The sequence below is a fragment of the Equus przewalskii genome, chromosome 6, assembly GCF_037783145.1.
Source record: "Equus przewalskii isolate Varuska chromosome 6, EquPr2, whole genome shotgun sequence".
Lineage (NCBI taxonomy): Eukaryota > Metazoa > Chordata > Mammalia > Perissodactyla > Equidae > Equus > Equus przewalskii.
The window spans coordinates 46364122-46382029 of NC_091836.1; the positions used below are offsets into that span (position 1 = coordinate 46364122).

The window sequence follows — 17908 nt, forward strand, 5'->3', positions numbered from 1 at the left end:
CACAACGAGACCCCACGAGCGAGCAAGCTTCCACTCACGCGCCAGTGTTCCGGCCGGCGCCGTAACGTCATCAGGAGGCGCCGGAAGTGCCCCCGCGCTGCCTAGGAGACAGGACGCGCGGCCCGCAGCTGACGGGGCCGGGCCGGCCGCGCCCACTCGGTCGCCATGGAGCTGCCCCCGGGGCCGCGCGACGATCCCCGCGCCTGGGACGATGACTCGGACCCGGAGCCGGAGCCCGATCCCGACGCGCAGGCCGAGGCTTATGTGGCCCGCGTACTCAGCCCGCCGAAACTCGGGCTGGCGCCCCGGCGCGCCCCTCCGCTGCCCGCGCCCGCCACGTCCCCTGGCGCCCTGGAGCCGCGGGCTGCGTCCAAGGGCCCGACCGTGGGCGCCCCGGGCCTGCTGAGCCTGCCCCCGGAGCTGCTGCTCGAGATCTGCGCCTACCTGGACGCGCGCCTCGTGCTCCACGTCCTGCCGCGCGTGTGCCACGCGCTGCGCGACCTCGTGCGTGACCAGGTCACCTGGAGGCTACGCGCGCAGCGCCGCGTACGCGCGGCCTACCCAGTGGTGGAAGGTGCGCACGCCCGGGGAGGTCAGGCTTGGGGCGAGGGAGAGGGCACTTGGGGTGTTGTGAGCACAGCCCCTGGAGCAGGCTTCCTGGCTCGGGTGGAAGCTAAGGTGGTTACTGGTGATGTCAAAGCCCCTGACCTCTGGGTGGACCATGAGGCAGACACGGGGGTCCTGAGGCTGTGGAAATCTACCTGGGGAGCTAAGGTCCCTGAAGTGAGGAGCTAAGGAGCCCCAGGGTCCCATGGTACCATGGCCCTGACTCCTGGCTGGGGGTTGACACAGGGCCGTGAGGTTTCAGGTTATCAAAATCTGCTTGGGCTCGGGGTAAGCCCAAGAATCTTCAGGTTCTGAGTCTAGATGTTGAAGCAGCAGCTACTGATGCCAAAGCCCCTCAGCCCTAGAGTCTTGACCTAGGTGGGGATGAGGCAAGGACTCGAGCCAGAGCCTGCAACCCTTGAACCCAAGCTAGGATTTCGAGGTTGGGATCCCCTTATACCAGCAGTCACAGAACCTCAAGCCCAGTCTATCCTGGGATTCAGTGCAGGGGCTGGTGGTCATTTCCCCTGCCCCTGGGGCATTGGTCCCTGGGGGATGAGACAGCTCAGTGACCTTGAATTGATCAGACTCTCCCAAACAGCTTGATAAACGGATACTTGGGCCCCATCCAGTCCACTGAGTCTCTGCACCAGGGCTTGGCGTTTGCGTCTTGACAAGGCTCCCCATTTACAGATAGTAGTTTGAGAAATGCTTCCCTGGGCCTGGTTCAGACGGTTATGGCAGGAAGTCCTGGCTGTTGTGCCCAGCCTGAGAGTTGAGGGGCTGAAGTCGGACCTCAGTGAGGGGTGAGGCAAAACCTGAATGTCCTGAGGCTGCTATCCTCCAGGCCTGGGTTAGGGGGTGAGGCCTGGAAGGTGGTTCTCAGCCCGAGTTCCCTAATTTGTGGAAAGTGAGGTGAGGAGTTCTAGACCTGCCTGGAAGGTGAGTGGACTGGTGGTCCCAACGCCAGAGCCTGGGCCTCCTTGGGGTGGGGTGAGGGATCCAGGTGGGGTTCTCTCTCAGTCTGATGCTGGTTGGGCTTCCTGGAAGCCAGGGGTGGGCTTGGACAGCTAGTGTGGGCAGCAGGGTTCCTGCCCACTGGGGACCCTGCTCCTGGTGCCCACAGAGGAGGACTTTGACTGGCCGGCAGCCTGCATTGAGCTGGAGCAGCACCTGTCACGCTGGGCGGAGGACGGACGCTGGGCTGAGTACTTCTGCCTGGCCGATGGGCACTTTGCTTCCATCGACTCGGTGCTGCTGCTTCAGGTGAGGCAGGAGTCGGTGGGGGTCAGGTAGGGGTGGGCCAGGGTGACCCTGACCACATCACCTCACTCCCCTCTCAGGGTGGGACGCTCTGTCTGTCAGGCTCCCGAGATCGCAATGTCAACCTGTGGGACCTGCGGCAGCTGGGGGTGGAGCCCAGCCGGGTTCTGGTCAAGGCCCTGGGCACCCAGAGGAACAGCACCCACAAGGTGAGGGGGAGGAGGCGTGAGGCTTCCTCAACTGAACTCTGGCTCTGCTATTGTTAGTGTGACTCTGGGTGAGCTGTATGACTTCTCTGGGCCTCAGTGTCTACTTCTGTCCATGGGTCAGAAGTCAGTTAGGATGAGGATGAAGAAGATGAATATGCCTTATGAGCTTTGCTCAGGCTCGGGTACACAGTCCGTGCTCAATAGTTGTTAGCTATACCTTGAGAGGCCCAGGGCAGGGCAGTTATGAGGCTGCCCCTGGGGATCAGACAGCTCTGAGTGTGATGTCATCTCGTGAGAAGTGGCTGTGGAGGGGCACCTCCACCAGTCATCGAGGTGGTCTAGGCTGGGGGCCAAGAGCTGGGTCTTGGCACCGGGCCACTGGGTTCAAATCCCCACTCTGCTACTTCTTGGCTGTGTGACCTTGGGCAAGGGGCTCAATCTCTCTGTGCCCCAGTTTCCTCCTTTGTAGAACGGGACACGTTACAGTATCCTCCTCAGAGGGTCTGGTGAGGAGTAAGTCAGCCACCAGCCAGTGCTCTGTGCACGGTAGCTCCGGAGATAGGGACTGTGTCTGTGCCCATTTTCCCAGTGAAGAGACTGAAGGACGGTTCTTGGTGGGCCCGGCCACAGGGTGGAGGCCCCTTCCGCACCACCGTGCCCTGTGGCCTCGCAGCGCCGCTGCTGCTGAGTCTCCCTCCACAGCCTGACCTCGGGATGCTCCTGGGCGGGCTCCGCAGTCAGACAGACCCGCAGACCTCAGCTCCAGTCTCCGCTCGCACCGACCGCTCTGGGTTCTTGGGCCAGTTGTCTCCCTGCTCTGATCCGCAGTTTTGTCTGTGAGGTGGGGACAATCACACGGGTCCGCTCCTGCAGGGCTGGGTGTGGTCGCTGGCAGCGCTGGACCACCGCGTGTGCTCCGGTTCCTGGGACAGCACGGTGAAGCTCTGGGACATGGCAGCCGATGGGCAGCAGTTCGGCGAGATAAAGTGTGAGGGGTCCTGGGGAGGGGGCCTGGGGGTCAGGGCCCTGCCTGGCCCCACCTGCAGCCCCATGTCCATGTGTCTCCAGGGGCAAGGCAGCTGTGCTGTGCCTGTCCTACCGGCCTGACATCCTGGTGACTGGCACCTATGACAAGAAGGTGACAGTCTACGACCCCAGAGGTGGGCCGGGGGCCCTAACTGGGGAGAGCAGGGCTGCCTGGGGTGTCCAGGGTCTTGCTGGGGAAGGACACACTTGGGCATCACAGCCTGGCTGGCATGACATCACATAGGCAGATGCTCACCACTCTGAGTGGCCTGTGCTGTGCCGGGGGACACAAAGGCACCTGGTGGGGGAGGGGGTTCCAGAGGAAGCCCTGCCTCCACCTGGGGTGGGGCAAAGGACTGGAGGGCTCCCCAAGAGGGGCTTCTGAGCCTGAGTCCTGTGGGAGGCAGGACAGCTCCCAAGAATCCTGGCTCCCCAACTTCCTAGCTGTGTGACCCCAGTCAAGCTTGAACCTCAGTTTCTCCATGTGTAAAATCCGGATAATAACCACCCCAGCCCCAGAGGGTTAATGGGAGGAGCTGTTAATAAGAACATTGTGGATTAAAGAAGTCCCTTTACATAAAATGCCTAGAATGAGCACTGCCCGGCACAGGAGCCTGTTCCGTTATTTGTTTATTCGTTCTTATTTTAACTGAAGGGCCAGCGTGCCTTTTCCAGGCACAGCCGGAGCGGGGGTCGGGGCAGGCTGGGGTCGGCCTGCAGGAGGGGCGGCTCACGCTGGGACTTGCTGTCCGCTCTGTACTGAGAGCAGACGGGCCTGGAGGAGGGAGATGTGGGCAGGGGCCTGGGGGCCCTGGATCCAGCTGAGGCGGGAGAGGAGGGACAGGGTCACCTGCGGGAGGGGCGTGGGAGCAGACCGAGGGTTTTGGTGGGGAGGACGGAGGCCCAGGATCCTCAGGTGGCCCGGGGGCCTCCGAGGGGCTCTGATGTCCCTCTCCTCCCCGGCCTGTCACCCACGAAGTCGGCCCGGCCCTGCTGAAGAGCCGGCGGCTGCATTCGAGCGCAGTGCTGGCCGTGCTGGCCGACGACCGGCATATCATCTCTGGCAGCGAGGACCACACGCTTGTGGTGTTCGACCGCCGGGCCAACAGTGTCCTGCAGCGGCTGCAGGTGGGCCCTCCCCAGGGGCCTGGAGGGACCAGGGCTGGGCGCAGCCTGACCTGGCCTGAGCTGCTCTGTCCCTCCCACAGCTGGACTCCTACCTGCTCTGCATGTCCTACCAGGAGCCCCAGCTCTGGGCAGGCGACAACCAGGGCCTGCTGCATGTCTTCGCCAACCGCAACGGCTGCTTCCAGCTCGTCCGGGTCTGCCAAGGCCCTTGCCCCTGCCCAGCCCTCCCGGGCCTCCTCCACATGGCTTGACCCCTGGGGGGCGGTGGGGGACTGGCCCTGGGAGAGCCACGCCTGAGTGTAACCTGTCTTCCCTCCTGCAGTCCTTTGACGTGGGCCACAGGTCCCAGATCACAGGGATCAAGCACTCGCTGGGGTCCTTGTACACCACGTCCACCGACAAGACCATCCGGGTGAGGCCCAGACACTCTCCCTCCCTCTGCCATTGCCACCAGCCAGGCCCACAGCTCTTAACCTTTGCCTGTTGCCCCTCACCAGGTGCACGTGCCCACAGACCCACCCAGGACCATCTGCATCCGAAACCACCACAATGTGCTGAATGGGGTAAGACCCGGCCCCTTGCACCCTGCCCAGCTGCCGCGAGCACTGCTGACACCTCTTGTCCCTGCCCGCCCAGATCTGTGCCGAGGGCAACCTGGTGGTGGCCGCCTCCGGGGGCCTGTCGCTGGAGGTCTGGAGGCTGCAGGCCTGAGCAGGCTGACGTGGATGTGGATGTGCTGGCCGGCAGGCTGGGCCGCGGCCCCTCTTCTTGGGGACCTTCCCCCATGCTGGTGCTGTCTCTGCCCTGCCCTGCAGGCCGAGGGCACGAGGAGCCCCGGGCCATGGTTGGCAGGGTCCCTGGGCTGGGCCTCGGGTCGGGGGAGGTGAGGTTGGTGTTTCGGTCCCCCCAGGGGGCTGCTCCCCACCCTCGGGCCCCGTTATCGTTGTGATTTGGATGCTTGCTCTCCCTTGAGAGTGAAGGAGAAATAAACCTGACGTCCTGGTGCTCCAGCCTGGAGGCTGAGCCTGGCTCCCCCAGGGCTCTGTCTGTGTCTCCCGGGGCTGGGACCGGGTGTGCGTGTCTGCAAGAAGGTGCATGAAGCCTCAGCGATGGCCGCTGCCGAGTGTGCCCGGGTGCACACACACCTGCCCCAAGGCCTTTCCAGGATCGTGTGTGTTTGTGTGGCCCTGGGAGGGCGGGCCTGGCGTGTGTGATGTTCCGGTCACCCTGTCTGTCTACATCCACATGCGCTCTTGAGGAAGAGGGAGACTCTGGAGGGTGTGGGCGCCTGTCTGTGTGGTGGCCCCTCTGTGTGTGTGTGTGTGTGTGTGTGTGTGTGTGTGTATATGTGTGTGTCATGTGCTGGTGTGGAGATGGGGACTCTAACCCTGGATGTGCGTGTGAGGTGGGAGAGGGGTCTGCTCAGGCCACCCTGCAGGTGCTGTGCCAGGGAGGGGCCAGGAAGGCGCATGCTCTTCCATCCAGGGTGCTCGTGTGTGCACGTGCACGCCACAGTGGCTGGGACCCTGGAGTGGGCGGGGGAGGGAGGCTGGGCCAGCGTGACCCCTGCCAGCCCGAAGCCCCCTTTTGCCCCCATCTCAGCCCGCCAAGCCACGCCCTGAGGGTCATTCACTTCATGTTTATTGACGCCCCCTGGGTTGTTGGGCCACTGGGTCATAGGATGGCGCAGGGCTTCTTCTCCTTGAAGGGGTTGGTGGCAGCCGGGATGCCCACGAGGAAGGGGTCACTCTTGGCTTGCTCCATGCAGAACTGTAGCAGGTCGGTGGCTGCCTTGGACACCTGCAGGTCAGCCTGGTCAGCCAGACCCGAGCTGTCGCCTGCCCCTCTGCCCGACATGCCCCCCGTCTCCCGGCCCTCACCTTGACGCGGTCGATGCCGGCCTCCATCCGCAGCTGTTCCACAGCCTGGCGGGCCTGCCCAATGTCGCTGCCAATGGCCACCTTGCTGGACATCTAGGGGAGGGTGAGCAGGGCTGTAGGTGGCGGGCTCACCTCCAGACCCAGAGCCCTAGGGCCGCCTGAGAGTCCCCGCACCTCCTCCTGTGTCCCCTGGGGACGGGATGAGGGTGGCTGCTCCCCAACCCCAGTCAGGACCACGTACCTCAGCTGAGGACTCTGGCTGACTGCTGGGTGCTCAGTCCTCCTCCAGCGCCCTGCTCTAGCTCCCTCCCCTACTGGCCTGGCCTCTCCAACCGCACCCCCCCCCCCCCCGCAGAGACTTTGAAGCCGGGACGCTCGTGGAGTGAAATGTCACCAGTGGCAGCAGCAGCAGCTGCCTCAGCCAAGGGGGTCTCCACCCCAGGAGGCCTGGCGGCTGTCCTGGTGTCACATGCCACCCTGGCCAGGGCAGTGCGGCGCCTGGCCTCTCACTGACCTGCTTGGTCCCCTGCTAACCAGCCCCACCATTCCTCCTTTGCCAGCCTCTGTCCCCCCCGCCCCAGCATGCAGAGTGTATCCCGCCTTGGGCGCAGCCCTGCCTCTCCCCTCGCCACCCTGGGATCTCATCTGCAGATGGCCCATCCACTCGCTTATGCTCATGGCCTCTGCCCCTCCCAGCCCCGTCCCTGACCTCAGACCCAGTCGAGAACCCTCCTCCCTCCTTGGTCCATCACACTCCTCTCTTGGGCCACTAAAGCTGGACTCCAGATGATGTTCTGCCCCAAATACGCCACCATCCACCCAACTGCCCTGGAGTGACTCTCTGCTCCCTCCTTCCTCTCTCCGCTATCCCCACATCTAATCTTTTCTCAAGAGCCATCAAGGGAAACCAGACTGTTGGTGGTGAACACGATGCAGTCTATACAGAAGCTGAAATGTAATAACATATACCTGAAATTTCCATAATGTTCTAAACCACTGTGACCTCAGTAAAAAAAAAAAAAAAGGGGCCGTCAGATCAACATTCAAATCAGGCTCTCAAGCTGACCACTTCTCCCCACCTGCTAGGGCCCCCCGGGCCGCGCCCACCTCCGCTTGCTGGACCAGTGCAGTCGCCTCCGCCCTGGCCTCCCCTGCCCTGCCCGCCCCTCCCCGTTCTCCTCCACGCAGCCAGCGGGGTCTGTTAGAAAATAAATCACATTACGACATGGATGCACCTTGCGGACACTGTGCAGTGAAATAAGCCAGACACAAAATGACAGATAATGTTCCAGTCCACTTATATGAGGGCCCTCGAGGAGTCAAGTTCACAGTGACAGTAGAATGGCAGGCGCCGGGGTAGGGGAATGAGACATTAACGTTGTTGGCGACACAGTTTCTGTCTGGGGTGATGAAGAAGTTCTGCAGATGGATGACGGTGACAGGTGCACAACATTGTGAACTTTTTTTTTTTTTTTGAGGAAGATTAGGCCTGAGCTAACTGCTGCCAATCCTCCTCTTCTTGCTGAGGAAGCCTGGCCCTGAGCTAACATCCGTGCCCATCTTCCTCTACTTTAGAGGTGGGACGCCCACCACAGCAAGGCGTGCCAAGCGATGCCATGTCCACACCCAGGATCTGAACCGGCGAAACCCGGGCCGTCGAAGCGGAATGTGCGAACATAACTGCTGCGCCACTGGGCTGGGCTCATTGTGAATGTTCTTCATACCACTGAACTGCACACTTCAAAATGGTTCTGGTGGTGAATTTTATGTTATGTCCATTTTGCCACAATAAAAAAAATAGGAAGAAAAATAAAGGAGAGTCTCTCAGTCCCTTTTTAAAACTCTCCAGTGGTCTCCCAGCCACTTAGAATAAAGCCGACCTGGCCCGGTGGCACAGCGGTTAAGTTCCCACGTTCCGCTTCCTGGTGGCCCAGGGTTTGCAGGTTGAGATCCTGGGTGCGGGCATGGCACCGCTTGGCACACCATGCTGTGGCAGGCGTCCCACATATAAAGTAGAGGAAGATGGGCACGGATGTTAGCTCAGGGCCAGCCTTCCTCAGCAAAAAGAGGAGGATTGGCAGTAGTTAGCTCAGGGCTGATCTTCCTCAAAATAAAAAAAAAAAGAATAAAGCCCACCCTCCTTTCTACAGCTGCGGGGTCCTGCGTGGTCTGGCACCTTCTGCCTGCTCTCATTTCATTTCTTTTTCTTTTCTTTTCTTTTTTTTTTTTGAGGAAGATTAGCCCTGAGCTAACATCTGCTGCCAATCCTCCTCTTTTTGCTGAGGAAGACTGGTCCTGAGCTAGCATCCATGCCCATCTTCCTCTACTTTATACATGTGATGCCTGCCACAGCATGGCTTACCAAGCAGTGCATAGGTCCACACCCAGTATCTGAACCAGTGAACCCCAGGCTGCCGAAGCGGAACGTGCAAACTGAACCGCTGTGGCACTGGGCTGGCCCCTCTCAATTCATTTCTAATCAACCTGTCCCTCCTTCGTGCCTCCTGGATCACCCTGAGGCCCTAGTGTGCATTCATTCATTCATTCAGCATGTTTGCCAAGATTCCACACATGCAGGGCACTGCGGAGTGAAAGGAACAGCAGTGAAGCTGGACGTGGTCCTGCCCTTGTGGGGCAGCCGTCCGTCAGGGTGGACAGACAACAGCAACACAGCTCCAGAAGTGCCGTGAGACAAGAAAAGCAAGGTAAGGGCGAGCGTGAGTGCTCAGGGCAGGCCTCCTGGAGGCGGTGACATTTGGACTGAGGCGCAGAGGAGGAGGAGAAGGAGCTGGGGAGCGGGGAGCGGGTGTTCCAGGCACAGAGAGCAGCAGGTGCCTGGTCCCTTGGTCAGGAAGCAGCCTGGTGGGTTCTAGGACAGTGAGGGGGCCTGTGAGCGAGGGCAAATGGCAGGAGATGAGGGCAGGAAGGTCAGCGCCCTCGCAAGCCACAGTGAAGAGCCCGGATTCTACTCCCAGGGGGCAGCCTCCCTTAGAGGGTTTTGACAAGGAGCCATGCATCTGATTTCTGTTCCACGAGCTCTCTGGCCAGCGCGGAGGCCATGAGGATGAAGACAAGCACCTGGACACAAATACAGACTCAGTATGTTGTACGCTGGAAACTAATGTTATGTCAATTCTATCTCAATTTTAAAAAGAGATTTAAAAAACATTTAGATTCGGGACCTATTTTGTAGGTAGAACTTGGCGGACGTGCTGAGGGAGGGGTGTGGGGTGTAGAAGGGGAGACACCAAGCTCAAGCCCCAGTTTTTAGCCCAGTAGATGAGTGGAGGGAAGGGCGATCTGCTGAGACGTGAAGGCTCCGGGGAGAGCAGGGTTAGGTGGAGAGGGAACTGAGGTGGTGAGTTTCAAATCCAAGGGCCGACTGTCAAGGAGGATGTTCTGCTCCTCTAACTAAGTCGGCTCATTTCCAGCCTCAGGGCCTTTGCACTGGCTGCTGGCCCTATCTCTCCCAGTGGGAGATGGCGGGGGAATGGCCTCCCCCAGATCTTCACATATGGGGCCTTTCTTGGACTTCCAGCCTTGGCTCAAATGTCACCTCCTTGGTGTCCTTCCCCAACCACCTGTCCCTCCATTCACCCCCACCCTAAAGGCTCTTGCATCATCCTGTTTAAATCCTGACTATCACTTACCACGGTTGTTAACTTTCTACTTCCCCAAATGGGGGCTCCAGCAAGGCAGGGTCCGCAGCTTGTTCACCACTAAACCTGCAGCACCCAGCACAGAGCCCAACGTACAGGACGGACGCCATAAATGTAGACTGAGTGATTAAAGGGGTCCCCTGTGGAGCAGACCCCGGGCACCATGGGGAGGATCCATGGGATACAGACCTCACCCTCCAGGATCTCAGTCTTGCTGGAGGGAAAGAGATGTCAGCCCTGGATCCCAGAGGAGGTCCCTTACCCAGAGGAAGGTCAGGGAAGGCTTCCCAGAGGAGGTGACAGCTGCCGGAAGAAGGAAGACCAGAGGGCTCTGCAGCATGTGGAGGCTCTGGAGACGCGAGGCACGAACAGGGGTCACTATCTCATTTGACAAGAGGCGCTCAGAGGCAGCAGCTGTCTGACACTGCCTGACGACTCCAATCCTGTCCAAGGGCGATGTCTAAGAAGCCATCCTCTCTCCCGGAGGTGACAGAAACCAACGGGCAAGCGCCGCGCAACACGGTGGGTCTCCAGCAGGCGGCAGTAAGAGTAGGAATCGTCATGCATCTGAGGCTGAGGACACGCGAAACAGGGAACAACGGCTCCTCGCGGCCTCCGTAGTACGGACCGCGCGCGCAAAGATGGCCGCGCCCCGGGCCGCGGGTGTCAAGAGGGTCATGTGACTGGGCAACTTCCGATCTTTCCCCTCCGGTTTTCCCGAGCACGACTTCCTGCTCTCTCGTAGAGAAGGGCGTGCCGGGGCTTAGTGCCTTTCAAGGCCGCCGGAGGCCTGGCCTGGGGCGGCTCTGATCTGAGAGTGCGACCGCAGTAGCATGGAGGGTCCCCCGGAGGGGAAGGCGCCCGCGGCGGCGCTGGCCGCTGTGCTGAAGCACAGCTCGGCGTTGCCGTCCGAGAGCGCCCAGGTCCGGGGCTACGACTTCAACCGCGGCGTGGACTACCGCGCGCTGCTGCAGGCCTTCGGCACCACTGGCTTCCAGGCCACCAACTTCGGGCGCGCAGTGCAGCAAGTCAACGCCATGGTGAGACCCGGGGCGGGACTGCCTGGCTTGGGGGCGTGGCCTCCAGTAGCACCAATGCAGTGCTTGGAGGGGGCGGAGCTTCCCGAAAGGATGCGTGCCCGTCGTTGGGCGGTCCAATAGCTGGAGAGGGGCGGGGCCTATCCTGGGCGGGAGTTTCTGTGCTGGGAAGGGCAGTCCCCCCAAGTAGCGATATCCTAGTATGCGGGGGTGGGCTGGGGCTTGATTCTAGCATCGGGCAGATTTCAGGCAAAGTGTGAAAGGGTTCTGGAGTGGACGGAGCCTGGGGCAGGACTGTGCAGTTGAGGGAGGAGTTGGGGGAGGAGCCTGACTTGGGCAAAGCCTGAGCTTGTGCCCTGAGATTCGGGCTGTGATCGAGGCGGAACCTGCACAGGGGTGTTCGTTCCCTGGTTCCGGGCAGAAGTGGTCCCGTATCCCCGAGTGGGCAGCGCTTGGGAGCAGAATCTGATTCTGAAACTCGCCTGGGGATTTTGGCGTTCACTCGACCTGCTCTTACACCTAGATAGAGAAGAAGCTGGAGCCGCTGTCACAGGATGAGGACCAGCATGCAGACCTGACCCAGAGCCGCCGCCCACTCACCGGCTGCACCATTTTCCTGGGCTACACGTCTAACCTCATCAGTTCTGGCATCCGTGAGACCATCCGTTACCTCGTGCAGCACAACATGGTAGGGACCGGTGGGGCTCTGGCCTTGGCCTCTTCTGGGTCTTAATGGGCAATAAGATTGGTCATTTAAGTGAAATAGAGAGATATGGGTCAGTTTTAAGCAGAGGGACAGGATGGAGTTTTGCTTTGCAGCAGACCGCCCCCCAAAGGTCACTGGAGGGTTGGGAGTTAGGAGTCCTGCCCCAGATGAGGGCAGGGCTCCCCCACCTGGGCCAACCTCGCTGCCTTGTGGCCGCAGGTGGACGTCTTAGTGACCACGGCCGGGGGCATCGAGGAGGATCTCATCAAGTGTCTGGCGCCCACGTACCTGGGCGAGTTCAGCCTCAGGGGGAAGGAGCTACGTGAGAACGGGATCAACAGGTAGGGGGCCCTGAGTGGTGCTGGGCAGGGGAGCTGGGCAGAGGGTCCCGGGACCTGATGCCCACATGCTCCTGTCCCCAGGATCGGAAACCTGCTGGTGCCCAATGACAATTACTGCAAGTTTGAGGACTGGCTGATGCCCATTCTGGACCAGATGGTGCTGGAGCAGAACACAGAGGTGGGGCGGGAGCAACCTGGGGGGCCGGTGTGGTGGGAGTCAGGGGAGGCACAGCTGGCTGAAGCTGATGTCCCCTTCTAGGGCGTGAAGTGGACGCCTTCCAAGATGATTGCCCGGCTCGGCAAGGAGATCAACAACCCAGAATCAGTGTATTACTGGGCCCAAAAGGTGAGGGGCTGGGTGGGGGTAAAGATGCCAGGCCTTGGCACGTGTTGTTTCGTCTTCACAGCCACATGGGGAGTCAGTACTAGTCTCATCATCCTCACTCTTAGATGAGGAACCTCAGACACAGAGAGGTTAGGCACTTTGTCTGGGTCACACAGCTCTTGAGTGTGGTCCTGGTATCCTGGCTCTACTCCTAGACCACCTGGGAGCAGCTGGGGTGGGGACCAGGCTGCCACCACAAGGCTCTGAACTCCAGTCCCTGTCTTGTCCTCCCTCCGCCAGAACCACATCCCCGTGTTGAGCCCGGCGCTCACAGATGGCTCGCTGGGCGACATGATCTTCTTCCATTCCTACAAGAACCCGGGCTTGGTCCTGGACATCGTTGAGGGTGAGGCGCTGGGGCCACAGAGGAGCAGGGGAGGAGGGCTGGCTGGGCCCAGAGACTGACCACAGCCTTCTTCCCCCAGACCTGCGGCTCATCAACACACAGGCCATCTTTGCCAAGCGCTCTGGCATGATCATCCTGGGTGGGGGCGTGGTCAAGCACCACATCGCCAACGCCAACCTCATGGTGAGCGGGGACACAGCGTGCGCCTGGTCCCCAGTGGGTGCAGCGCTTGGGCCGGCCTGCAGACGTGCCTGTGTGTTAGGTCCATGCCAGGTCTCCACGGGGAGACAGCCATGGGCCAGACCGGCCAGGATCCCTGCCCTCCTGGGACTGAGGTTCCACTCGGGGAGACAGACAGTAAACAAGTGACATGCATGTCAGGTGGCGGGAACTGCTATGGAAAAAATGAGGGACGATGAGCTGGCAAGAGAAAGGGGTGCTTTTGAAAAAAGGGAGGCCTTTCTGGGAAATGTGACCTAGGAGTGGAGGTTTTTGACAGGTGCCTCTCACAAGCCCTGTGGTTATCTCGGGGACAAGTTCCCAGCAGAGGGAACAGCCAGTGCAAAAGCTTTGAGGTGCCCAAAGTCAGTCAAGGAACAACAGCCAAGGGACCAGTGGAGAGTGGGAGGAGGTCAGGCAGGAGGTGACAGGCAGGAGGTGACAGGCAGAATGTGGGGCCTTGAGGGCTACTCAGTTGCTCACAGGCCCTCCCTGGTGGCTGTGGGGGGAATAAATGGTGAGCCCATGGTGGGGAGAGGAGGCTAAGTTTGGAGGTCTGAAGATAGAGTTGGTGGCAGCTCCTGCTGAGCAGATGGGGGATGCTTGTTGCTATGCAGGAGGTGGGTCTGGGGCAGCACTGGCCACTGTCTGCCCAGCAACTGCCCAGTGTTGACATGGGGCCTCTCCCTTGGAGCGAGGGGCTGCCAAGGGCTTCCTGCATCCAGGACACAGCCCGCAGCATCCGGCTACATGGCCTGTTTGTGTCTGTCTGGGGCCCCGGCCCTCCCCACAGCGGAATGGGGCCGACTACGCTGTCTACATCAACACGGCCCAGGAGTTTGATGGCTCTGACTCAGGTGCCCGGCCGGACGAAGCGGTCTCCTGGGGCAAGATCCGGGTGGACGCACAGCCCGTCAAGGTGAGAGCCACGGGGGCTGGGGCGCAGGGCCTCCCGGCCTGTAGTCCGGTGTCCCACGGCTCACCCCTGTCCCCTCTGCAGGTCTATGCCGATGCCTCCCTGGTCTTTCCCCTGCTCGTGGCTGAGACCTTTGCCCAGAAGGCAGATGCCTTCATGCCTGAGAAGAACGAGGACTGAATGGTTGCTGTGCCAGGGAGGCCCCCCCAGTCTATTTATTAGTTTGCAGCCCCAGCCCCTCCCCCACTCCTTGGTCTGAAGTGTCTAGAATAAATGGGCTCAGCGGTTCTCCTGAGTCTGTGTCTATCTCCGCGGTCAGGGCGGGTCCCTGGCTTCAGCCTGGGCCATCCTCGGCCTCATAGGCCTCTTCCCGCCAGCACTGGACGCTGCCCCCCATGGCGGTCAGCAGGCAGGGCTCCGTGGGGTGGTAGGCCAGTGACTGGACCACGCCTGGGCCCACAGGCAGGGCCAGCGCCAGGGCACCCTGTGGGGCAACAGAGTGGGGAGCAGTTATCAATGCGTCCCCTCTCCCTGACCTTCAGCCACCTCCCAGACACTGCGAACCTCATCTGCCTCCCTGTACCCCTCAGTCGCTCCATCCGTCCAGGGGCTCAGGCCAGCATCTCAGGAGTCCCTCTCTCTCACCTCACATCCCTTTATCAGCAGGTCCTCTCCATTCTGCCTTTCGACTGGGTCCAGAGACCCCGGTTCTCTGCCCCTCAGGCTGCCCCCCTGCTCCAATCCGTCACGTCTTGCTCCCAGCTTCCCTCTCCCTTGGCGCATGGTACCTCCACCGGCCCACTCAACGCTCTCACTTCCCTCATCACCTCGCAGTCACAACTCAACACATACGGTTCCTCAAGCAGCCGCGGTTCCTCTTTCCACCTCGAAACGTCCCTTCACGTGCCCTCCCTTCCAGGGTGACTTCCCATCTCCTGGACCCTCCAGAAGGAGGAGAACATGCACCCCTTCTTTGTTCCCAGAGCGAGCGAGAGCCGGCCCCTCGAGTCTCCAGGGCCCCCCAGTTCCCTCCATCTTCTTAAGGGGCCTACTTCCCCTGGCCCAGCCCCAGCGCCCAGGTCTCCTGCCCTGAGGCTCCCCCGCCCTGCCTCCACTAGGCCTGGCCAGTATGTTTCCAGCCTGACGCCGCCCAGGCTGGGACACATCAGGACAGGACTGGGGGCTGGAAAAGCATGGGGATGGTCTGAGGTAAGTGAGGTTTCCTGCGGGTGAGACCTGGGGTCAGAGGCTGGGCGCCCCCCCCCCCTCCCCGCCAGGGTCAGTCCCAAGGGCTCAGCCTGGCCTTCATGGCCCTGCCTGCTCTGGATCCTGCTGCCACTGCTGCCATCCCAAAGCGCATCTATTTCCTCACCAACGCGTGCCTGCCACAGCTCCGAGCCTCCACGTACGCTGTTCCTTTGCCAGGAAAGCCCTTCCTGCCTCGTCCTCTCATCCACCCCTCCTTTAAGCCCCTGGCTCTAACAGCACTCCCTTCTTCGGCCTGCGAGTGACGGAGGTAAGGACAGGGCGGGGACACGGCAGGCGCTCAGTGCAGAGTAGGGGTGGGGAAGCTCACCTCCACCAGGTCCCAGAAGAACACCTTCCCGTCCTCTGAGCAGCTGACCACATGCGTGTCGCGCTCACTCAGGCAGCAGTCCAGCTTGTATTCCCGGTTCTTATGGCCCGTGTACCTGGGGGGGAGTGAGTGGGACCAGGGGGTCTTGGGTCTCACCAGGAGTTGGGGCGCGGGGAGGGACCCCATGACCCCGAGGACTCACTCGCCCAGCAGCTCCCCCGTGTCTTTGTCTAGAAGCCGCAATGTGGAGTCCAGGCTGGACACCAGGGTGCACTGGCCGTCCCGGCTGAAGCAGGTGCAGGTGATGGGGCCTGGGGGGAGGGGAGGGGTGGGCAGACGGGTGAGGCTGGGGCCCCCTTTCCTGTCCCCACCTTCCCTGCCTGCCCCACAGCCCCGGCCACACTCACTGCCCACGTAGTCTGAGAAGAGCTGCCCCTTCCTCAGGTCATAGCGCCTCACCCGGCCATCCACTGAGCTGCAGGAGAGGGTGGATGCGGCTGGAGTGGGGACTGGGGCCAGTAGGTCCATGGCTCCAGGTACCCTCTGACCCTGCCAGGGCCCCGAGGGCACAGCTGGGCCTGCCCTTCCTGTGCCCCCTTACTGTCATGCTCCGGCTCAGGGCCGGCCAGGGAAAATGCACGGAAGTGAATTCACGAGGGGAGTTCCAAGCCACTGGGTTCGAGACTCAGACCCAGGGCGGATCCCACTCCATCGGCTTCTGACATGTACTGAACACCCTCTCCAGGCCGGACCCTGTGCGGGCGCTGGGAACACAGCCTCAACCCAGCCAGGAGCACGTTCTGCCAACATGGAGCCTCAATGACTGAGGGCAATCTAGGAAGGCCTCCCCGAGGAGGTGACATCTGCACTGGGACTTGAAGGAGGCGAAGGAGCCAACCATGTGCTGCCCCAGGGGAGATGTGTGGGAACAGGGCCAGCCACCAGGCTGAGCAGCCCGAACTCCCTCCGTGGTGGGAATGGCAGTCCCTCCAGTTGTGGCAACACTCAGGCAGCCCTGCATGGCAATTTTTGTTTGTTTGTGTCCTGCAGCTGGAATACCAACCCTGTGTGGGCAGAGAATTTTCCTTATTTCTCTGTCTTGTTCACTGCTGTATGCTCGTTGGCTAAAAAGTGGCTTGTGGGAGATGCTGGGATAGCCTGAGTGAGTAGCAGAAGGGCAGTCCCGGCAGAGGGAGCATATTTAACAGAAGCGACACCCAGAATAGATCAAAGCTGAGAGGTCAGCAAGGACCGACCATGTGGGGCCTTGGGAGCGGCGGTGAGGAAAGATTTTAATCTAAGCACAGAGGCAGCCATGGTCCCCAGTGGCGCCTGGGGAGGGCGGGTCCTGGCTCCACTCACCCCGCCAGGACCTCGTGGTCCGACACCTTCACGCTGGAGACGCCGTCCCTGGCTTCGTCCAGCGTCTGCACTGGCTCAGGCCTCCGAGAGCGGCAGTCCCAGCAGCGGATGCTGGAATCGATAGAGCCTGGGGGGGCCGGCAGGAAGGGGAGGTCGGATTTGGGGGGCAGGGGCGGCACCTCGGGACCCCCTGCCTTGGCCTCAGACTCACCGGACAGGATCACCGTGGCCTCTTCATTAAACTGCACCGTGTTCACCTTCTGAGAAACAGGAACTGCCACTCAGAGGAGGCTGGTCTTTGGAGGATGGGGACAAGGGCAGGGGTCCCAGTGCCGGTTAAGGCAAGGGCAGAGGCTAGGGGTTCGGAATGCAAGGTTTGGGGGCGAACTGCAAGGACGGGGCTTCGTGAATGCCGGGCCATGGGGGAAAGATCCGTGCACTGTAAAGGGGGGGTCCCTGTCACCTCCCACACATAAAGCCGAGCCCTTCCGCCACCCACGCTCTCTTGCACTCACCCCCGCGTGGCCCCGGAACTTGCGCACGACCTGCCCCGACGCCACATCCCACAGCACCACCGCCTTGTCCCCGCCGCCGGAGCAGAGACTGCTGTTGTCAAAGGAGCTGGAGGGCGGCGGCAGGAGGGTCAGCGCCGCCCGCCGCCCCGGCCCGGCGCCCGCCGCAGCCCGGCCTCCGCTCACCCGGCCGCGTCCAGCACCTCGTAGCCGTGGCCGCTGTAGGTCCGCAGCAGCGTGCCCCGCAGCGGGTTCCACAGCTTCAGCGTCTTGTCGCTGCCGCACGTCAGGCAGTAGTTGCCATCCACTGGGGAACACCGGCCGGGGTTAGCGCGCCGCCGACCCCAGGGTGCGGGCGGCCCCGGAACGCGGAGGAGGGCGCTCACCATTGAACCGCACGGCTCGCACCGCCCCCTGCCCGCAGTCCAGCGTCTTCAGCCGCTTCTGCGGCAGCTCCGGGCCCCGCGGCTTCGGCTCAGGGAAAGCCATTGCTCCAGGACCCCGTCCTCGCCGCCTTCAATCCGTCTGTCTGGAGGTTGCCGAGCCCTCGGAACCCACGCTTGGGTGTAACCTTATTATTGTACTCCGCGGTCTACTTCCGGCTTCCCACTTCCGGGTTCAAATTTTCCGCTTTTTCGAGTGTTGGGAGTATTGAAACCTGCTTCCAGCTTCTTTTCTCCACTTCCTGTTTTTAGGGAACATTTTTGCCTCTTTTAATTTTCTGTTTTTTGGTTCCG

General features: G+C 61.4%; 4 protein-coding genes across 10 annotated transcripts; 2 read left to right on the top strand and 2 right to left on the bottom strand.

Annotated features, from left to right (window-relative positions):
- Nucleotides 1-72: 72 nt before the first annotated feature.
- Nucleotides 73-7926, top strand: FBXW9 (F-box and WD repeat domain containing 9). Of its 2 annotated transcripts, none has more exons than XM_008509694.2 (10): nucleotides 73-574; nucleotides 1733-1872; nucleotides 1950-2078; nucleotides 2952-3064; nucleotides 3147-3238; nucleotides 4084-4232; nucleotides 4313-4426; nucleotides 4555-4644; nucleotides 4730-4795; nucleotides 4869-5255. In XM_008509694.2, the coding sequence occupies exons 1-10, from the start codon at nucleotides 166-168 to the stop codon at nucleotides 4941-4943; spliced, it is 1377 nt and encodes a 458-aa protein (XP_008507916.1). In that variant the 5' UTR covers nucleotides 73-165; the 3' UTR covers nucleotides 4944-5255. The 2 variants fall into 2 exon arrangements, with proteins under 2 accessions (XP_008507916.1, XP_070481396.1); XM_070625295.1 differs by lacking the exon at nucleotides 4869-5255 and adding an exon at nucleotides 7688-7926 and having other exon boundaries at nucleotides 95-574.
- Nucleotides 5856-10167, bottom strand: GNG14 (G protein subunit gamma 14). Of its 2 annotated transcripts, none has more exons than XM_008509695.2 (3): nucleotides 10034-10167; nucleotides 6113-6205; nucleotides 5856-6032 (listed from the first exon to the last, which is right to left on the bottom strand). In XM_008509695.2, exons 1-3 carry the CDS (start codon nucleotides 10109-10111, stop codon nucleotides 5907-5909), a joined length of 297 nt encoding a protein of 98 aa, XP_008507917.1. In that variant the 5' UTR covers nucleotides 10112-10167; the 3' UTR covers nucleotides 5856-5906. The 2 variants fall into 2 exon arrangements, with proteins under 2 accessions (XP_008507917.1, XP_070481404.1); XM_070625303.1 differs by having other exon boundaries at nucleotides 9961-10081.
- A 217-nt stretch (nucleotides 10168-10384) lies between these two features.
- DHPS (deoxyhypusine synthase) lies at nucleotides 10385-14009 on the top strand. Of its 4 annotated transcripts, none has more exons than XM_008509696.2 (9): nucleotides 10385-10811; nucleotides 11332-11496; nucleotides 11734-11855; nucleotides 11937-12033; nucleotides 12115-12201; nucleotides 12481-12586; nucleotides 12666-12769; nucleotides 13599-13724; nucleotides 13806-14009. In XM_008509696.2, exons 1-9 carry the CDS (start codon nucleotides 10605-10607, stop codon nucleotides 13899-13901), a joined length of 1110 nt encoding a protein of 369 aa, XP_008507918.1. In that variant the 5' UTR covers nucleotides 10385-10604; the 3' UTR covers nucleotides 13902-14009. The 4 variants fall into 4 exon arrangements, with proteins under 4 accessions (XP_008507918.1, XP_070481397.1, XP_070481400.1 ...); XM_070625296.1 differs by having other exon boundaries at nucleotides 10605-10811; nucleotides 13500-13724; XM_070625299.1 differs by having other exon boundaries at nucleotides 10605-10811; nucleotides 13663-13724.
- Nucleotides 13906-17745, bottom strand: WDR83 (WD repeat domain 83). 2 transcript variants are annotated; one of them, XM_070625301.1, is made up of 9 exons: nucleotides 17558-17745; nucleotides 17358-17478; nucleotides 17175-17280; nucleotides 16871-16919; nucleotides 16660-16786; nucleotides 15705-15772; nucleotides 15500-15608; nucleotides 15298-15412; nucleotides 13906-14205 (listed from the first exon to the last, which is right to left on the bottom strand). In XM_070625301.1, the coding sequence occupies exons 1-9, from the start codon at nucleotides 17658-17660 to the stop codon at nucleotides 14056-14058; spliced, it is 948 nt and encodes a 315-aa protein (XP_070481402.1). In that variant the 5' UTR covers nucleotides 17661-17745; the 3' UTR covers nucleotides 13906-14055. The 2 variants fall into 2 exon arrangements, with proteins under 2 accessions (XP_070481402.1, XP_070481401.1); XM_070625300.1 differs by having other exon boundaries at nucleotides 16660-16919; nucleotides 17558-17698.
- Nucleotides 17746-17908: the final 163 nt, after the last annotated feature.

Excerpts from the sequence above, each read along its gene's own strand:
- FBXW9 (XM_070625295.1), top strand. The coding sequence starts at position 166 with ATGGAGCTGCCCCCGGGGCCGCGCGACGATCCCCGCGCCTGGGACGAT. Across the intron at positions 3,239-4,083 it reads GACAGTCTACGACCCCAGAG|TCGGCCCGGCCCTGCTGAAG; the intron begins GTGGGCCGGGGG and ends TCACCCACGAAG. Across the intron at positions 4,427-4,554 it reads GCTGCTTCCAGCTCGTCCGG|TCCTTTGACGTGGGCCACAG; the intron begins GTCTGCCAAGGC and ends TCCCTCCTGCAG.
- GNG14 (XM_008509695.2), bottom strand. The coding sequence starts at position 10,111 with ATGCTGCAGAGCCCTCTGGTCTTCCTTCTTCCGGCAGCTGTCACCTCC. Across the intron at positions 6,206-10,033 it reads CTTCCCTGACCTTCCTCTGG|ATGTCCAGCAAGGTGGCCAT; the intron begins GTAAGGGACCTC and ends ACCCTCCCCTAG. Across the intron at positions 6,033-6,112 it reads CCGGCATCGACCGCGTCAAG|GTGTCCAAGGCAGCCACCGA; the intron begins GTGAGGGCCGGG and ends GCTGACCTGCAG.
- DHPS (XM_070625296.1), top strand. The coding sequence starts at position 10,605 with ATGGAGGGTCCCCCGGAGGGGAAGGCGCCCGCGGCGGCGCTGGCCGCT. Across the intron at positions 12,034-12,114 it reads TGCTGGAGCAGAACACAGAG|GGCGTGAAGTGGACGCCTTC; the intron begins GTGGGGCGGGAG and ends GTCCCCTTCTAG. Across the intron at positions 12,587-12,665 it reads GGTCCTGGACATCGTTGAGG|ACCTGCGGCTCATCAACACA; the intron begins GTGAGGCGCTGG and ends TTCTTCCCCCAG.
- WDR83 (XM_070625300.1), bottom strand. The coding sequence starts at position 17,660 with ATGGCTTTCCCTGAGCCGAAGCCGCGGGGCCCGGAGCTGCCGCAGAAG. Across the intron at positions 16,920-17,174 it reads AGTTCCGGGGCCACGCGGGG|AAGGTGAACACGGTGCAGTT; the intron begins GTGAGTGCAAGA and ends CCTGTTTCTCAG. Across the intron at positions 15,773-16,659 it reads GACCACGAGGTCCTGGCGGG|CTCAGTGGATGGCCGGGTGA; the intron begins GTGAGTGGAGCC and ends CCTCTCCTGCAG.